General features: G+C 30.8%; 2 protein-coding genes and 1 long non-coding RNA gene across 13 annotated transcripts; all 3 read left to right on the forward strand.

Annotated features, from left to right (window-relative positions):
- Positions 1–3,367: 3,367 nt before the first annotated feature.
- On the forward strand, positions 3,368–20,710 carry LOC123886356 (polygalacturonase-like). Its single transcript, XM_045935681.1, has 5 exons — positions 3,368–3,674; positions 6,659–7,044; positions 19,232–19,521; positions 19,970–20,198; positions 20,492–20,710. The coding sequence occupies exons 1-5, from the start codon at positions 3,368–3,370 to the stop codon at positions 20,708–20,710; spliced, it is 1,431 nt and encodes a 476-aa protein (XP_045791637.1).
- LOC123885820 lies at positions 7,414–15,331 on the forward strand. 9 transcript variants are annotated; one of them, XR_006801259.1, is made up of 8 exons: positions 7,426–7,773; positions 7,925–8,080; positions 8,240–8,281; positions 8,557–8,638; positions 9,796–9,835; positions 9,929–9,991; positions 10,101–10,224; positions 14,195–14,568. It is a non-coding gene; the product is annotated as an uncharacterized LOC123885820 (long non-coding RNA). The 9 variants fall into 9 exon arrangements; XR_006801260.1 differs by having other exon boundaries at positions 8,557–8,632; XR_006801264.1 differs by lacking the exon at positions 9,796–9,835 and having other exon boundaries at positions 7,427–7,773; positions 8,557–8,632.
- LOC123885819 (DNA-directed RNA polymerase I subunit rpa43-like) lies at positions 10,731–13,832 on the forward strand. 3 transcript variants are annotated; one of them, XR_006801254.1, is made up of 4 exons: positions 10,731–10,928; positions 11,086–11,177; positions 12,041–12,165; positions 13,334–13,832. XR_006801254.1 is itself a non-coding variant. In XM_045935149.1 (4 exons), exon 3 carries the CDS (start codon positions 12,448–12,450, stop codon positions 12,973–12,975), a length of 528 nt encoding a protein of 175 aa, XP_045791105.1. In that variant the 5' UTR covers positions 10,731–10,928; positions 11,086–11,177; positions 12,041–12,447; the 3' UTR covers positions 12,976–13,010; positions 13,334–13,832. The 3 variants fall into 3 exon arrangements, 1 of the variants encoding a protein (XP_045791105.1); XR_006801255.1 differs by lacking the exon at positions 13,334–13,832 and adding an exon at positions 12,667–12,717; XM_045935149.1 differs by having other exon boundaries at positions 12,041–13,010.
- Positions 20,711–20,938: the final 228 nt, after the last annotated feature.

The raw sequence follows: 20,938 nt of genomic DNA on the forward strand, positions 1-20,938 counted from the left end.
AAATTACTTAACCAGAAAATTATAACCAAAGTTGCAAGCATAAAATAACTTGCAATTTCCCACAATAGTGCTTTCAAATCTGAATTTACATGAACCACTGTTGCACTGATTCAAAATATACACTTAATTCACATATCAAATGCTTATTCTTATTTCGATCAATTTGTTTCTAAAACAAATATTAAACTGAAAATTGTATTGAAATAAGATTACTTAAAGCAAATAATATAAAGATGAAACTTATGAAAAATGAGAAACTGAAACTCATAAAAATTGATACCGAATAACATCTATACAGACCAAACGGGAACCAAAATAGTGAAAGCTGAATTTTGCCAAAAATAATTAGCTTTTGATCTTATAATCTTAATCCAAAATTCATAAGTTGAATCTGAATTGTTCCAAGCACTTTACAGCTTAAAATAACATTTAAGAAAATTCGTATAGGAACAGGTATTTCCTCACGGCACATAACAAAAAAGAATAAAGCTTATATTCATTCAGATTGAATCAAGACCAGATGCCATGTGTGTGAAACAAAAGGAACCGAAGCATAAAACTCAACCATAGCAATATATCTTATTATGAAAAGCTGTTTGCAAAATTGAACCCAATATCATATATATCAAATATTGAGACCGAAAGTTAACCAAACTCAAATTAACCTTTGATTGAATAAAAAACGGCATGGATATGAACCAAAGAAGAAACTGAAGCATAATAATCCATTGAATTTTTTTTTTTTTTTTTTTATTTTTTATTTTTATTTTTTAAAAAAAAAATAAAAAGAAACCAAAACGATTAGTGCAAACCATATAGCAACAGAGTAATTGCACTGCCATACATAAATTAAACCAAATTGGCATCACGTATATCAACTGAATTATTATAAAATAAAATTCAAAAAAAAGTTCTCATGAAAATTAATCAAAACTCAAGTCCTCTGAAAGAATTCATGAATCGCAAAATATGAATATACATGATGCACAAACCAAAATCGTATAATTCAATTATACTTTAATTCATAACCCGAAACCAAATCATTCTTTTACGAATACAAAAAAAACTGAAGTGAGAAACAGAAGTCAAAATAATAGACTGGTATGTGCTATAAAACCAAATAAGCCATGAGAATTGCCATAGGATAATAATTCAAATAAGACTATATCAGATTCTGACAAAACAATAATCATAAGGCAATTATCAATGCACGAAGAGGAAAAAAAAAAACTTTAACAATTACACACGGCTTACGATGCGGTACACACATATATAAATCACAAACCAAAATCTATTATTATAGGATAATAAACTGAAACCTTAATCGATTTGCCAGGAAACAAATATCTAAACAAAACAAAAACTTAAGCGATTTGCCCCAAACAAATTCCTGTAAAAATCGATTATGGCAAAGAACTTATTTCTCAACGATTAAACATGATAGCTCTGATACCACTTGTTAGAAATCAATTGATTCATAAACCCTAGAGTCGATCATGTTAATCATTAAGAAATAAAACATAATCATAATCATAAGCGGAAGCGTACCTGAGTTTGAGTTCTCCATATGTGATGATCAAAGGTCACGGGTATGTGTGATCTTCCAACTGTAGAATTCCTTATTGGCTCCTGAAACCTCTTCTGATGGGGATGAAGAGAGAACTATTGACTGAGCGCCGTTTTCACGTTATTTCTACAGTTGGGGACCATAACCCTTATAAATAACCTTAGGGTTATTTCTTAGTTTTCAATATTCTAATTTGGCCCCTCATCAAATTAAATATTGACTTATGGTATCTACACAATAAATTATCTTTCATGATATTTATGCTTTTAGCCATAGACTTATTATTAATTATTAATTAGACCACTGATGCTTTGGCTAATTACATAATGACCCTAACACATGTAATATTACTATTGTGACCCAAAAATTCTAACATTGGCCCCACACTAAAGGGTACTTAAAGCGAACTTTAAGGGTCCGTTTGGTTGAATTGACAGAAAGAGGAAGGAAAGAAAATTACGGAAACTAATGAATAAATTTAGACTAATTTTAATCCAAGTTTATTAATTCAATGAAAGAGTTATAAAAGTAACAACACTGCAATGTAATGAGGTTTGAATGAATAATATTGATAAGTATCATTTACATATATACAACTCAATATCATATAATTGAGGAGAATTAATCTCAATCCTATAATAACAATAATAACAAATTGATCGTGACTGTATTATAGCTGGCAATGACTATTTGCAATCTACATAATAATTACAATATTATCTAAATAATAACTATCCTGTAATAAGAGTGAAAGTGTCAAACAAAAATAAAAGAATACACAAAGTATTTTTCTTAATACCAACACTCAAATATTTTTCCATTATTGATAAAATAAAATACAAAGTCTCACATTATTTTATATCGTAGAAGACACTAATTTTTCTTTTTCAGGGCATTTGTTTTTATTTTGATGTCATTTTCTTGCTGCGAACTAATGAATTTATGACTCATGAGAGACCTTTTACTCTTGATATATATATATATATATATATATATATATATTTTTAATATTTTTGGGAGTCTAAAATCCTTGCTTGAGTTGCCTTACCCTTGGGCCAGCCTTCTTTTTTGGCTATTGGATGAAGATCCATCAACTCATTATTTAAAATACACAAGTCGTTCCATCTTCACCCAAAACATAAGATGAATAACTCATTTATGATTGTTTTTTTGAGAAACTCATTTATGATTGTTGAAAGTCTAACTCCATTTTCATCACTTAACTTAAAAAAGAATGAATAACTTCAACAACTTTAAATCTAAAGTACTTCAACTTGAAAATGGAGTTAGATTTTCTAATGTCAATCTAACTCCATTTTAATCACTTAACTTGAAAAAGAATGAATAACTTGTCTATTATATTACTTTAGATTCAATTATAGTTATAGTCTGATCAATATTTTTACTTGTTCATAGAACTGATGTCCCATTTTCTAAATTAAAAAATTTTGGCCACTCAAATTTTGAACTAAAAAATAGTGATATGACATGTTTTTTATTGACGTGAGATAAAATTTCCTGATGTAAAATCATCCAAATAATTTATAATACACAATGCAAGTTTCATGTCGATCACATCAATAAAAATCGTCACATTGCCACTTTTGAGTCCAGATTTCTTTATATTGAAGAGAATGAATTAGAATTGTATATTCTGTTTGTTGAATATGCTAAGTCTTTTTTTTTTTTTTTGGGTGAACATAGTATGCTAAGGTTTCAACAGATGTGTGGGGTTTTATATTGTCATTTCCAACAAACATAAAATCATATGCAGCTATAGGATTCTCCAAAGATGGCAAAATGGTTGGTTCTACGGCAATTGTAGGGTGGATGCCATCTTCAAGTGAAGGGGGAATGAAAATGTACTCACTTGATGGAAAATCAACAAAAGAAGTGATTATTGACAAAGAAGAACTTTATATGATTAATGCTTCCATAACTCCAGCTAGCACTTCACTAGTGTACATGATTTTCGTATTGAAAACTACACAACCTACTACAAAATTGTTATTTGCAATTGGACCAAAGTGTGGATTTCCTAATTATCCAAACTATGCCTTGTTCAAACATAGTGATCACATATCATTGGTCATAGATTACTCAAAAGGTTAGCTATTTTGCATCAATATATATAATTAAGTTTTTCACAATATGAAAATTCTCTTCACATTTAAATGGTTTGGTTAAATCAATTTGGATTTCGATAATTGTTTGTTAAGGTGAATAAATGGAGAATTCGGAGTTCAAAACCCCAGTCCTTCCATATAAAATGTAATATCAACTTTTACCAACTGAATTATGTTCAGGGAGTAGATCTTAATATATTTTAAATCAATAAAATTACGATCACTAATTCAACATTTGAAATTTATAAAAATCAGGTACTCTAATATTTTAAATAATAAATATTTATTGAAATTTAAAATAATCTTTCTGTGACGATTTTTAAAACTAGTTAAATTTTTTAACTTCATCAATCATTTTAAAATTAATTTGTTTAATTTATTTTAGTTAGGACCAACCCAATCATTTTAAAATTTTTGTATATCTTGAAACAGGTTCAATTAGGAAAGTTCCTTACCAAAAACTTCGAAGAAGAATCCATGGTATTCTAAACAATGTAGGATGGAACGACATTGTAATGATAATTGGATCAATAATCATCCGTTATTTCAAGCAATGGAGATGGGATCCCATTTGGTTTTATATTCTAACATTTGGCTTTCTAGGTGGCATAGTCAGTGTTAGATTATATGTAATAGAGTTATTAGTAGTTGTTATAGAGTTTTTAATATCATAACTATATTAAGGGTAATTTAGTCCTTTTAGTCTTTAGTTTATATATTCACATTTTTATTGTTTGTACTTTGGATAACCACAAAATAAAACATGTGATTGAAAGTGAGATGGATGTGAAGGCGTCTAACTTGAACCTAAAGCAAGATAAATAATGGGCTTGTTTGTTGGCAATATACATAACATTAATCCAGAAAATAAGAATAAGATGATGGTGGCTTTTATATACATTAATTGCTAACTATGTTACGAGTTGCTATGCTAAAATTTAACACTTATGTGTGCTCTTGGTCATATATAAAGCAAACATACGTAATAGTATTTTGTCTTTTCTTTATATATATACCTTTGCATGCACATGCATGCTTTTCTTTTGTACACAAAACTTCTAATATTAATTATTTTAACCAAATATCTAATTGCACACCCACACAAAATAGTGGTGAAGAAGGATTTTTCTAATACAAACATTCCTAAAACGATTTAAAGTGGATCTTAATATTTTTAGTTAAAATTTGAATTTTACATAATAATAAAATTTAAAAGATGAATAATATAATATTTTGTTGAAGAGGTTCACCTTTAATTTTAACCATTTTTTTTTTTTCGGCTTTTCACCACCAGTTGAATCTGGTTCGGGGGTCAGTTCTGGCATCAAGTGGTTCCAGCCCCCTCCCGATCGCAGTTGTGGGGGATCGAACCGCGGTTCTCCCTACCAAGTTCAGCACCAATCACCACTAAAAAAAAATTAATTTTAACCATTTTGTAGGTTAATATAAGACGCACAAATCTCAACTCTTGTGCGTGAAAATAAGTTTAGTTTTTTTTTTTTTTTTTTTGACACAATTAAAAAATCTAGTTAAAAATAGTCATTCTTAGGTTATATTAATTAGTTGCACTCGGATGATATTCAAAGAAGATAAATCCTTGTGATTGACAAATAATGTTGTCTTATATATGTTTGAATTCAGTTAGGTATTGTTACTTATTATTTGACTTTTTTGGGTATTGATTGATGAATTTGGAAGTGTAAAGTGAAAAAATCAAGGATTTTGATTATAACAACTCCATGAATTTATGTCGAGTATCTGGTGGATAAAATGAAACTTCTTGTAAATGGTTTTTGGTTAAAAATTTCGGTAGTCCTTGTTCCTTCTTTGGGTGAGGGATGCAACGTAAATATATTATGTGTTGGAACCGTTAGAGTTTATTAGGGTGTGAAGCTAGGTCTCGGTGATCTTGGTTTGGAGACCCCCTTGATGTCTATCTTGTCTCAGTGGTTGATCATTAATTTCTTCTCTTCGAGGGGAGTCTCGGGTCTACTCGTGGTTGGGGTGGTGGGGTGTGCTTTGTTTTTACGAGTTGGTGTGTCCGATTTTGTTTTCTTCTTGGTGTATTTTTGGTGTTTTTCTATTTTTTCGGCTGTTTGTGGTTTTATCTTGTTTGGATGTTGGATTTCTAGTTGCATATACTTCCAGCACCCATTTATACTTTGAATTTTTTCTTGTCATTTTCATATATAAAATATTATATTTGCCATTAAGAAAAACACTTTAAAATAAACATTCACTTTAGATGAGCCGGCTCCATCTATTAAACGTAACAAAATTCTAGGGAACCAAAAAATTCTCTATGTTTTTATATATATTTCAAATTTCTCTATTTACTTATTGTATTTCTTCTGTTACAAATGATATGTTATACTTATGAGTTTAATATTAACGTAAAATTATTATTTTACACATGCATACAATAATGTGTTGCTACATTATTTAACGAATGTGATATCTCATGTGTTTTAAAACATATTACTTGACATGTCAATATATTATTAGATGCATATGTAAAATGACTTTACACCGATCGACAATGTATATAAATTAAATTCTATACTTATACATATAAGTTGATTTTTATATATTCATTTTTCTACAAGTCCATAAATCTTGCATCCAATCCGATCCATTCCCTCGTGTTTCAATTTGATTAATTAGTTGACACATGCATGGTTTTTCCTTACTAAACTCTATCTTTCTTCGGATATAGACAAAAACCTATTTATTATTTTTTATTTTTACAAACCAAACTCCTATCTATAAATATTTCTTCAATTTGTTCACAATGTCACCACATCACTACCCCATTTCTTCTTTAAGGCCTTGTCTTAATTTTTTCCTTTAACTTGATTACAAAATCCCTTTGAATACACTAGAATGGCACCACTAAGGCAAAAAAATATCACTTTTATACTTATATATGTTGTAGCACTTTTTATGATATTCACATTTAAATCAGCCATTGGTATTGGGGAAACTCTAAATATAGTAGATTTTGGAGCCAACCCAAATGGTGAAACTGATTCCACAAATGAAATTCTTACTACATGGGCTAGGGCATGTAACTCAACAATACCAACCACTATTTATGTACCAATAGGAAGGTTCTTAGTTGGGGGTAGTGTAGTGTTTAAGGGGAGGTGCAATAACAAGGGCATCACGGTAATTATTGATGGTACACTAGTAGCAAATTTTAATTATAATTTTATTGGAAATGAAGGGAGTTGGTTGCTTTTTGATGATGTTGAAGGAGTTTCAATTATTGGTAATGGTATTCTTGATGGTCAAGGCACAAGTTTGTGGGATTGTAAAAAGTCCGGCAAGAGTTGTCCAATTGGTGCTACGGTATAAATTTCAATCTCGCAATTTAAATAGTAGAGTATATTTTTTTCAAAACATTATTCACTGATTTTTAAGAAAATGACTCTTGATAATCAAAATTTCGATCTAGAGATAAGTAAAACTACGGTATAAATATATCCACCAATTTGAAAACACCAAACTCCTATTGCTACCTTCCCAACATACAAATCAAGTCCAACATAACGTTTAATTCTTTCCACAACATCTTTACAACTACACAAATTGAACACAGCTATATGGTAATTTTTGCCAGGTGTCACGCTCACAGTGCTGCTGAGCAAATCATAACTGGACAAAATGCCAAAAACTTTACTTCTTCTGGTCACATATTTGAATTTCATTTCCCCCCTTTCATATCCTTGCTTGCTGGGCCAAAATACACAAGTCGAATCCTATTTGGGCCAACTTGATCCAGTCTGTTTATTAACTTTCCTTCAGGCCAAACAAAAAAAACTCCTTGCCCAAGAAACGTGCTTGATGCGTCCCTTTCATTCTCAGCAATAGAACAGTCGCGTCACTTTCATTTTCAACCAAAACCATGGATATTGAAAACAGATTCTCAACATTCAAATTTCAAATTTAAAACTCCCCCCCCCCCCCCTCTCTCTCTCTCTCTCTCTCTCTCTCTCTCTCTCTCTAAACACCAAAGTCACACACTTCTTCACTTGATTATCAAAATTTTCCTCCAACCTATTTCAATACTCATCCGAGGTAATTTCTATTTCGTTCCTTCTTCAATCTGTTTTATCTATTTTAATATTAATTCTATCTTTGTGTTTGGATATATATTTTCTTTTTTTAAATTTTTCGATGTAGTGATATGTGATAACCAATTTCTAATTTTTGAAACATTTTATTCCAGTATGATGTTTTCAAGTAGGAGAAGAAGAATCTGAAACAAAGAGGCAAAAATATGTGTTGGTTATCACAAATTTTGATAACCAGTATGATTTGATTTCATATTCTAATCTGATTTGGTAGAGACATCAGTATTAGCTTTAAATTGATGAAATTGGAGGTAGATATTCTCTCTCCCTAATTTTCATGATTTGTTTTTCTGGAATTTTGTCTTTGAAAGTAGCAATGTTTGTGTTTATTTTTCCAGAAAATAATACAATTTGGATCCATTAGGTTTTATTGTTTATTATGATGATATTGTTCTTTTTTTTAAATGCAGGGATTTTGTTGATTTTCAAAGTTGGAAGGCAGACAAACAGGGGTAAGAGCTTAATTTTTTTGCTAATGATAATTATTTTCATGTTTCTTCATCAAATTGTAGTTTCAAATCATATCATTTATGAATTTTGCTTATTTATCTTTGTACTTCAAATCTATTTTTGCATCAATATTGTTGTTTGCTTATTTATCTTTGTACCTAATAATCTGTTAAATTTTACATGAAAATATGGTATTTCAATCAGCCTACATCTCTGCGAAAATCATATTATTACTTTGTTTTGTTCTTTTCTTAATTTCTTCTATTTCTTTTTTTAGTTGGGAGGCTGAAAGAAAGGATTAGGAAGTAGAAATACAATTTGGAACCACTTATGTGTTTGGAAAAAGAAGGGAGGTTGAGGTTTGCTTTAGGCCTTTGTAGTTGGCTTTATTTGTGTTTTGTTGCCTTGGTGTTGTTATGAGTTTTTCCTTTTTCTATGTCGATTTCGCAGCTGCTATCTTTTAGGCTTTTTTTGCTGCTTTCGGTTTTGTTTTTTCCTTTTAAGTGCCATTTTTCTTCTGGATTAATTGTTATCTAACATGATTTGATGAATGACGTTTTTCATGAACATACCAATATTATTATAAATGTGTTGCTACAAGTGCAAATTAACTATTTTATGAAGAAACTATTTTTCAGGTGCTTCAAATATGTTGTTATAGGTTTGAAGACTTTTTTGTGTTTATACTTTGTTACTATAATCATGGTTCAAATATATGATTGGGGATATGCTTTTTAAGTTTTACCAATCCCACTTTTGTTGTTTGCCTCAAACAATTTTCGTTTCTGGCTAAATTTGCAACCATGTTTCTTCTTCCATGGAATTTTTATGTTATTTCTTAAATATATACATGAATCATTGTTCAATAACACAAAAGTTTGATAAAGATTTATTTGAAAAAAGGAGATCCACATGATCAAAAGCAATGACTCAAAATATATTTGTGTTTTGTTCTTTTTACTTTCTATGATTCACATGTTTTTATATCCTTCACATTACTTGGATCAATAGCAGTCCAGAACATCTTGATTCCAAGATTTTGAGATTTGAGAAATATTGTAGAGTAAATTCACAAGCAAAATAACTACTAAATTTACTGAATTTTTATTGTTCAAAATGTATCTTTTTGTTGTGTTTTTGGATTTTGCCCCCTACCACACTTAATAGTATTGAGAGATTGCATGTCAAGGTGACATAGTTCTTAATCCTAATAAGTAAATGATTTTTTTTATAAGCAAAAAGTAAATGAATTAGTTACAATGGCTGCTCAATTAATCAAGTGTTGGAGGTTGATTTATGGCTTTAGACAACTCAAGTGTAGCCTTAATTGTTCACGCCTTAGCTGAAAATCATGTCTTGGTGTATCTACTATTAGCATTCTAATTTGTGTTGCCAATAATAACTTTTGCCTCTTCAACAATTGACTTCTTTAGTCTTCTTTTTATCTTTTATGTTAAAATTTTTGATTTAGATCCTTTTCTTGTGAGCTTATGTCTATCTTTGTATTATTTAATAGATGGAGTAGATTGAGGTTCTATTCATCTTTTGCTTCTTTGGTATGGTTTGTGCTCTAATTAAAGATGCACCTCAAATGTTTGAGACATGGCGTATTTTATTAAATTGTTAATCTCTACGTTTGTTGGTGATAGGTTTTACATCAAGTTTGAAAGAGAGTTCAAATAAATCATGTTGGAGAGTCAATCAAACTGAAGGTATAATCAACATTTTAAGTTATGGTTTTAAATGTATAATCTTTTAATCATCACATAAAATATATTTTTAAACATAATCCCAGCCTAATAAGATCTTGAATGTTAAAAGGCGTTGTCTGGAGCATAGAGAAGTATAATGTCTCCTCTTAGGAACTTTCGAAGCCGTTGATGTCTATAGAAACATACTTTTATCAAGAGTTATCAATGTGATGTGCATTAGTATCCACTAAATTGTAAGTATAATGTCTTTTTAGTTGTTTTGACATGTTGAAATTGGTTCTTTAAATTTTCTATCATAGGAAGCGGTAATTTCCTGTTTCTTGCCTAAATTCTAATTATAAACCAAACATGGTTTTTGTCATTATATATATTAGTTGGTGGATAATATGTTTTCTGACTTATTATCACTAGTACAAATATGACATATTACACATCATGTTTACATCTGATGAGCATATGTCAGATGTAAAAGGCTATATGGAGTAGCCTTTTCATCTGGCTTCAATATCCACAGATGTGAAAAATAAATAGACAAGAGTTTTTACATCTGACTTCAATGTACCAGAAACAAAACTGAACGCGGTGGCAATCTTGTAATTATGGTGAAAATTTTCTAAAATAAATATACATCTGACCATAATATCATCCCAGATGTAACAAGTCTTTCAAGTGATTTTTTTTTTTGTTTGAATGGAAATTAATTATAAGGCAGGAAGAGTAAAAAAAAAACATAACAATCACGATCTCTCTCTCTCTCTCACGCGAAGAAGAACCCTAGCAGTCTCACTATTTCTCTCACTCGATCGTATGAACTCTCAATCACGACCTCTCACGATCTCGAACTCCATTGTTCCCTCTCAATCACGACAATTTATCACTCGAACTCGTCATCTCTCTCGAACCCTAAACTCAACCGTTTTTCTTCTCAGATTTCGAGGTTCGTTCATTTTTCAATTCGATTCAGAATCGTAGTTAATTGATAATCTAGAATAATCCAGAATCGGTGTTTTTAGATCCATATTTTGATCTTGTTTTTCTTCGATCTGTGATAATTTGATTCTGATTCTGTCACATGATATGATTTTTTGTTGCAGAATCCTAAGCTATGGAAAAATCTTACCCAACATCAGTGCTGAATACCAGAAAGCCATTGAGAAGGTGAAGATAAAGCTCAGAGGTTTCATCGGTCAGAAGAAATTTTCTCCTCTAATTCCCTGTTTGGCGTAAATTTAATTTTCTGCTTATTTGTTTATAGGGTCGTTTTTTTTTTTTTTACGATTTTGACTTTGTAGATTGTTATGCTTAATTTTGTCCATATGCATGTGTGGCTGTGTGGGATTTTGTTTGCTTGCAGTGTCACTTTGCATCTCCTTGTATGATTGTATGGTTGGTTAATCATAGGAGAAAACATGTTTTGAATCTTTGTCATGTACTGGCTATTTAAACTATCATTCTCTCTGTCTTGTGAAGAAATTGATCATGGTTATGGATTGGAAGCCAAATATACTTGACATTCATTCCTCTTTGCCAATTCTGTTTGAACATTGATATATGTATCTATGTGTAAACACAATTGTCTTTGATTAGAGAGTGTAAATTTGTATATTTTTTGGATGATGATTATAATTTGTATCTTCTTTAAAAAAAATTAAGGTTGTTACATGAAACTAATGTTTGTTATTGTTACATTAACTTGATGACTGTGTTATGTTTCTTTGAATAGGGTCTTTGTGTCGGTCTTAACCTTTAATTGGTTATTCATGTACCTTAATTCAAGTTTATGAAATCATGTACCTTAAGTTTATGTTCTGTTATTTAAGACCTGGTTAATCTATAGTTCTTAGGGTCAACTTTAATTTGTGGTTGGGAAATTTCCCTAACACAATTTATTTTAAAATAGTGTGCTGAAGCACAATTTATTTTATTCAAGACTTGGTTTTTGTTATGGTTTCTGTGCACTGTTGTTCTTGTTGCTGCACACTGTTATGTTCTTGTTTGTGCTTTTGGAGCCTTATATACTCTCTACTAATCTATGTCACTCTCTTGCAGTTGCAGATTTATATCCCATTGAAGCGAGAAGTAATATGCAAAAAATCATGGGCTCTCCAACAGACACTACAAGATAGCCTTTTTGCACTTCCACTTGTTTGCTAGATGATGATTGTCTAATACCAGTTAAGTGAAAACCCATTCTTGTCTTGTTTCTTCACAATAGAATTATCTCAAATAAGTAGTAGGAAAGAAGTGTTGCTACTTAGCACCACATCTTTGGTCGTGAGTATATATATTTATAGCATATTTATTATAAGTTACATGTATTTTCTTCCCCACTTCCAGCGACTAAAAGCAGCGGACAACCTGTTCTCCACCGAGTCAATTTTTTCAATCCCAACCGAGTTAACTCCATAACACCAAGTACTTCCAACTTAAAAACCTAACTCCAATTCCATTCACCAATGGAAGAGTTAAAGGTTTCAGAAGCTAGTTTAATAGTTTACATTCATCCTTCTAAAAGCAATCAAGTTTCAAAAGATGTTCCTCGTGAACTCAGTTCTTTGCTTTTCACGTACAGTGATATATTCGACGGTGTCGTTTTGGCTTATGATATTAACTCGTTATACAAATGCGCAAAGATTCTTCCCGGTGTTTGTCCTTATTTTGGTGTTAATCTGAAGGTCAATATGTTGCTTTTTTCTCCCAAGCCAAATATGCTTTTAGAAGGAAAGGTAGAGAAAATTACACATGATTCGATTCATGTTGTTGTGCTTGGGTTTTCTGCTGCGATTATAGCCGAGAAAGATATCAGGGCAGAGTTCGTAATGAAACACGATAAAGGAGTGTATGCAAGCAAATCTCACAAGCGACACGTGATAAAGAAAGAGACCATGATTCGATTTATGGTGAAGAGCTTTGATGAAGAAACACTTCAGGTTTATGGATCTCTGATTCCAGATAACACAAGAAGCATACATTTTGTTGGATAAGAACTTGGAAGTTGTTCTCATTTTAATTATTGGAGGTTTATGTCTCTTTTTCTTTTGCCTACTAATTCTTTTAATTATTTGGTTGCATGACTTAGTTATTGGTTATTTCTCAAGCCAAAATAGAGAAGAACAAAGTGCATTTTTCTATCCTTATCATCATTATTGTTTACCTTGATAATTTTTTAAAGGAATGATAGGTTATATTTCCTTAAAATGTCAGCTTCATTTTGTGTGTTTATTGACAGGCCTAAAGTGTTAGCTTCTAACTATCATAATTGTGACCTTCATGCTATTAATTTAAAATTAGATGATTATATATTGTAGAAGTTTATTTATGGATATATGGTTGCATTTGCAGACTTGGGTTAATTCAATTGAGGCTGTTCAACAATAACTATCATAATTGCATCGTGTTACGGAGGAAAGTTTGATGGATCGCGTAGGTATCAATATGCATGAAGCATGCCTGCAGATTGACAAAGAATGCAGGTTAGTGGAAAAGTTGTTTGATCTCTCCTGCTGCAGCCTTTTGTTTCTAGTTCCATTTCTTTATTCATCAACTTATTGAACATGAGTGTGGATGTTAGAGTTTCACAAAAGTATTTGTAAAACTGAAGCAATCAAAAGCATGATATCTCTCTTTTATTCATCAGGTTCTTTAGGAAGTGTATTGTGATTTTGTTAGTTTTATGTGTGTAATTACTTATTGATTAATCAAAACCATGATATCTCTTTTATTCATCAGGTTTGTGATTTTGTAAAACTAAAAATATTTGCAGTATCATGTTCTTGATTTTTAATGTAGGATTGAATGTATCAGTTCTTGATTATTGTATGTTGTGAAGTTATGTTTTGGATGCTGGCATGTGGGTTGGATTTTAAAAAAAATGTAGGATTTTTAAAAAAATGTAGGATTTTAAAAAACAAAAATACAGGATTTTTTTATTTTTTTTTTAAAAAAAGTGACGATTTTACATCTGTGGAAAGCTTGACCATACGAAACAGAAGTAAAAAGTGTCGATTTTACATCTGGCGTAAGTCAGATGTAAAAAGCATAAACTTACTACTTCTCGTACATCTACCTCTGACTTGGGCCAGATGTAAAAGGGGGTTTTGGCCAGATGTAAAAAGTGTTTTCTGTACTAGTGTATGGTGTATTAATCTACAAGTATTTGTTGATTCGATTTGTTCCCCTTCACTTAACAAAGTTATTGCCTAGGGCATGAATGGGGAGAAAAGAAAGTTAAGAGTCCTGCACATACATAATCCATGCTTTGGACCTATTGGTTTTAGACAAGAAAGTTAAGAGTCATAGATTCATTTTCGTTTGTATCTAGAAATTTATGTGCCTAAAATAGCCCAGATAAAAACATTTCATGTGTGCAGGTAGAAACTCTTTCTGTTATTGTATGTACAGTTGCAGACAGCGTGAGAGCTCATGCCATTGTTGATGTTGGTGTTGGGCATGTGCGCCCCTTTTATGACTTTTACCATAGTGTATCCCTAGATCCAAGATGTAATAGTTATCATTCTGCTACACTACATTGCTATAGCGCCAAAATAGCCACTGTTTGACCATACTTTGGCTGAATAGTGTATGATTTGCTCAAGTTCCACTACGCTATAGCCGCTATATTACAACACTGTTTAAAAGTTTAGTTATTAAATATTATATTTGATGGGGTGTATGTCCAATCACCATGTATATATTGATTTCCGGTCCTTAATTTTCCGGTCCTATATTTTATTCATTCAATTATTTTTGATATAAAGTTTTTAGCTTATTGGCAGTGATGTCATAAATCAAATATTTTTTCTAAATTATTGTTTAAATATTATTATATTTCTTCCATGCTTGATCTGAAACTTGCAAAATTTCAGACTCATTGTGCCTAATTTAATGTTTCCTTTTACTTTGTAAATTTGTCAATCTGATTTTGTTTCTAAAACTTTTGCGAGGTTCAACAGTTGTTGATGTCTTTCAGGATCTATTGGTTAAAGTGGATACAAGGTGAAGGGAAATATGGGAATAACTTTCAATATCAAGCTTTCAATATTTCTCACTTAATTAGACTAACTACAATTTAATAATTCTAACTTCATGTATACAGATAGAGTTAGCACATACATAAAATATGTCTGCTCAATAAAGATATATAGGCGTTTTGCCTTTCTTAATGTTCGCCTTGAATCTTGAATGTAGTAAATTTGTAAAATAAATGTGGTGTATTTCTTCAAGTTGGGCAGGTTTCTTCGTGTTATTGTTTGTTCCTTTTTAATTAATTGTAATTGTAATTGTTTGAATCTCATCGTCTGTCTACCTTGGTGATTTAATTCAATTTGTGAAATGTCAATATTATAGAGGGGTTGAGTAAAAAAAAAAACAAACTAAGGGATGATGCTATGTAGCTTTAATATAATTAAGTTCCGAGTTTTATATTCCTAAAAAAAAAAGGGAGGCATCCCAGAAAGGTACCTCAGTTGGTAGCTATTAGAGATATTTTTAGTCCCTCTTGAAATTTCCTTTGGTCCCTCTAAATTTACGGTTTTTAATTTTAGTCCCTTTGTTTTACAAAAATTTACATATAAAAGATGGTATAAAAAATCAGTCATGATATTCAAAACCAAAAATTAACCGAACAAAAATTGCATATATGATTTCATTTGAGACATTTCTTCCATATACTTTGAGTGCTCACTTTCGCAATAAGAAAAATTAAATTCATCTAATGAAGAGTTTTCAAAGACAAAATTCCAGAAAAAATTATGAAAATTAGGGAGAGTGGCTACATCTCCTTATAATATAGACTATTGATATTATATATAATAAATCGTACAATTAAGTAATTTATTTTTCTATTCCATGTCATTTCATTGTATAGTTAATAGTTAAATTTTTTGTCACTCTTTATTGTTCAATTCTTATAACACGGGAGGCTATAGTATAGACTATTGTTCACTTTTTGTCAGTATTTATTGTTTAATTTTTATAACACGGGAGACTATAGTATAGACTATTGATATTATATATAAAGAAATCATATAATCAAGTAAGTTGTTCCTCTATTCCGTGTCATTTCATTGTATCAAGACGGAAGAATGAAATTTTTTTCCTCCGGTGAGATTTTAGCTCTCGGCTCCTGTGGAGGTTGGTAGTTCCTAAAGTTAAATTTTTTGTCACTCTATATTGTTCAATTCTTATAACACGGGAAGCTATAGTATAAACTATTGTTCAATTTTTGTCACTCTTTATTATTCAATTCTTATACCACGGGAGGTTATAGTATAAACTATTGATAAGGTAAATGAATTAGGAACAATAGTCTATACTATTAAAAACAATGTTAGGACAAATTTTGTATTATATTTTCCTTATAATATAGTTGTATTATGTTAACATTTATCTAACTATTTTCCCCGTGCGTTTTCTGGATGATACTCTTAAGTTATTGTTTATTTGTTGGTTTAGGTTTTAACTATAACAACAATTATATTATTATATGTCTTTTTTATATGATTGTGTTATATTAAAAACCAATTGTCTAAGTGATATATTTAGTCAGATAATACAACCGTCCTCGCCCGTGCGTTGCACGGGTTCCTAACTAGTTTGATACATTTTATACTATTGAGTGAGATGATAGATATCTTTAAAATCACTGAGCATCATTATCAGTACTTTTTGTATCGTATTTTAAATGTCCAACAACGTTCCTTGTCAGTAAATTGATATTTAACTTTTTCCCAGAAGTGAACGCTTCTCTGGATAGCATCGCACCTTAAGTGCCACATAGACATGCTTTTGTTTTTTTTTTTCCTACAAACAATTGACATACAATGTAAAATATAAATATGAGCAATATTGTAGGGTCAAGTGGGACTCATTTTAAATGTTTAATGAGTTGCATGAATATCTAAAAGATATAGTTGAATTATTTAAATAATTAAGAAATGTGAAGTAATATAAAATATTAAGTGAGAACTCGAATGAATTTGATGGATGTGAGTGTTTAGATTCATTTTGTAAGAATTATTTACAGAGTGATGCTTGTATATGAATTTTATTTAGTAATAGTACTTTAAATTCCTTTTTTAAAAATTATGTATTTTTTACTATCTCCGTCCTTAATTATAACACTCTGTTTGATAAAAATGTACTATTCATTTATCTTATTTTGACCGTATTTTTTTTAATAATATATAAATGTAAATATTAGCATATAAGATCTTGTTCAATTTTTTTGATGAGTATTTTCAAAATATTAAATTTTTATAATTTTTACTAATAGACAATAAAGATATTAGTGAGCAAAATTATGCATTGGTGACAGTGGTTATGCAAGTGCACAGAATCATTACCAAGTAATAAAGTGATAAGTTTATCGTTCTCCACAGGAATTGTGCCAAGGTTACTAGTTTCGCTTAAGAATATGATACTTGCCTTCGCTTTGTTTGTTTAAGAAGGTATCTTTGCGGTTACTTTAGTAAATTGAATGAAATAAATTGCGGGAAAGTAAATTGCGAAAAATAAAAGGTGTGTGTGACCACACGGGGTGGTTAAGTGAGGTCGGATCCCTCCTTTACTCTTGCTTCGTTGCTCAATTATTTCCCTCTATTAGGATTTAGACTGTTGAAAATAGGTTTGAAGCAATATCTATTCATATTTCTATTACAAGCTTTACAGAGCCTAGTTAAAGGTTACCCTTACTTTATTTAGACACCATTATCCAGAGCTCCACTTTTTCGTTTAAACTTTGGTCTTATCACCCTAGTGACCCCTAAATTATAAGCTGTCACGTGTGCCTAAAACTAGTCACCTATCCACAGACATACTCTGCAAGGTGGAAATTATCGTACTTTCCAATCCTATACTAAGACGTCAGATACTGAATTTAATGGTCTCATATAGGCCCTAGTATGTTGTCCTTCGATCGGGATTTCTAGCTTCGTTTTCTATGCGATATCCACTAGGTCCTTATATTTTATTCTAATGTGATCAATATTAAAATAACTAAAACCAGACAACAAAAGAGTTTGAAATAGAAATAACTGAATCTATAAATATTATAAATAATACAACCAAGCATTCGTAAGGGAGTATCTCGACTCAACCTAACCTAGGAAAAATAAATTACAAAGACAGAAAGAAAAGAACTTTATTGGCCTTGGAGTTCCTTGGCCTCCTTGCCTATCCTCCTTAGAGTTATCCTACTCTAGAGTGAATATTGAACAAGTCTCAATATTTCTGAATGAATAATAGCGGAGGAAGAATGCTCTATTTATAGTTTTGTAGCTGGATTTGGGCTTTTTATGCACATCCATCGCACCCATCGTGGCCACGATGGCGTGTATTTTCGCCTTATCGTGGCCACGATGGATCCTATCGTGGTGCGATGGAAGATTTCTTCCGGATTTTCTGCGTGTTTTTCAAGTCATCATGTCACGATGACAAGCCATCGTGCCACGATGGAAAAGATTTTCTGCAGATTTTTTTCAATTTTTAACCGTCTTCTCATCGCGCCACGTTGAACCTCATCGTGGGTACGATGGTTGCGCTGCTTTATTACATTTTTGTCCTTTTTTGCTGCTTTTTCCACTTTTCTTGCTTCTGGTCCTTGTAACTTCACTTTTCCCGATATTTGCATGCTTTTGGGCTTCAATTACTATAAAACTATACTAATCTATTACTAAAAACATCATGCAAGTTGTCATCAATTGGCGTACGTGCAGTAGTCAAACATGGTCTTATAATTAGGGACGGAGGTAGTGGTAATTTTTAGTTGGACTTAATGCTTTGGATTTGATATATTAATTATATATTTTGTTCTTTTTTAAATAATTATGTGGCAATGATTTTTCAACATTTATTTATTTATTTGAAAAAAATGTATTTACTTATTCTCTGACAAAATATAATTAAAATTTATTTTTTAAATTCACTATATAATTATTGTATCAGGTCTATATTATAGATTAGATACATTAATTATATAATAAACCTAAAAAGTAAATTTTGCTTATATTTTATCATAGAGAAAATAATTATTACTCCCCTCGGTCCTTATTATAACAAAAGTTTTGTTTTTTAGATTCATAGAATGTTTGATCTATCTAGTTCATAATGTGGTATAAATACATCAAACATTCTATAAATCTAAAAAACAAATATTTTCTTATAATAAGGACTGGAGAGAGTAAAAACTTAATTAATCAAACATTGATGCCGGTTTTTTTTTTATTTTTAATATAATTACAGAACTTAAGATTTGCCAATTCCAACAACATTGTTATCAATGGGATAACCTCATTGAATAGCCAAATGTTCCACATAGTGATAGACAGATGCAATAATGTCAAAGTACAAGGAATTAAGGTAACAGCCGCAGGAAATAGTCCTAATACTGACGGTATTCATGTTCAACTATCATCAAGTGTCACCATCCTCAGTTCCAACATAGCTACTGGTGATGATTGCATCTCAATTGGACCAGGAACAACAAATTTGTGGATAGAAAACATAGCTTGTGGACCAGGACATGGAATTAGGTACTCATTTTTTAGAAGCTTATTTACACACCTTTTTTTGTCTTTAAATTTTGTTGGCATTTCTTATTTTTCTAGTAATTTAAAAAGTATACTTCTAGAAGCATATACTCCTTCCGTCTCATAATATAAGTATAAAAAATATTTTCATACTTATTAAGAAAAGTAAAATATGATAATTTGAAGATGGTTTTTTGTGTTTTTGTTGAAATAAGTTTTATGGAAAGATGTAAAAAGAGTTTTTATTGGTTATTGATTATGGGAAGAAAAAAAAGAGTAAATTAAGTAAAAGTCTATCTCGAAAATGATAAAAGTTAGTTTTTTTTGCTTATAATTTGGAACATGAAATTTTTTTATTTTTTTTTATTTTTTATAATATGGGATAGTGGGAGTATATGTGTGTTGTGTGTATTCTTGTTTTAACATTAATGCTTCAATATTTGTTGTGTAGTGTTGGGAGTTTGGGAAAGGAATTTGAAGAGTTTGGTGTGCAAAACGTAACAGTTAAAACAGTGAAATTTATTGGAACTGAAAATGGTGTACGAATTAAGTCTTGGGGGAGGCCTAGCAATGGCTTTGCAAGAAACATTATTTTCCAACATGCTACCATGGTTAATGTTCAAAATCCTATTGTAATAGACCAAAATTATTGTCCTAATGAGAAGGATTGTCCTGGTCAGGTGAGTTTTCTTCTTTTTTGGATGGTAGGACCGTAGAAGTTTTTCTCACTGTCCTCATTCAAGTGGATCTCCACGTAAATGAAGTCAGAGAGAAAAACTCCCAAAGGTGGAAAACTGGGACGATGTCAAGGCATTTTTTGTGGTAGGAATAGAGAACAAGAGAGTACTCCGTACCCCCGTCTTGCCCTATTGATATCTCTAATTCAAGTTTTGCCCTATTGCTCTATTGACATGTTATATATATATGACCTAACATAAGCTGATTATTTTTCTATATGTTGACAAATAAGCAGGCTTCAGGGGTTAAAATTAGCAACATTATTTTTCAAGATATTCATGGAAGTTCAGCAACAGAAGTAGCAGTTAAATTGAATTGTAGTCCATTAAATCCATGCACTGGAATAAGCTTGGAAGATGTGATGCTTACGTATAAAAACCAAAATGCTGAATCACTGTGTAATCATGCTGGAGGAATCACATCTGGTGTAGTTCAGCCCAACAATTGTTTCTAGTACAAAAGAGGGGAGAGGATGGCAACAATTTTTTTTGTTTTTTTGCTTTTGATTTTCCTAATTATATTTCCATGCAATATGTTTCCCAAGTTCTAATTATATTTGATATTTTAGTGTTATATAAAGAATATTCTCACAACAATTAGAAATTTTGATAAAGAAAATTCGTATTTTGAATTATTGAATAGTTCATGGGTAATCAGCAAACGTGGTGAAGAATAAATTAAG

This window comes from Trifolium pratense, linkage group LG5 (genome assembly GCF_020283565.1).
Source record: "Trifolium pratense cultivar HEN17-A07 linkage group LG5, ARS_RC_1.1, whole genome shotgun sequence".
NCBI classification, from domain to species: domain Eukaryota; kingdom Viridiplantae; phylum Streptophyta; class Magnoliopsida; order Fabales; family Fabaceae; genus Trifolium; species Trifolium pratense.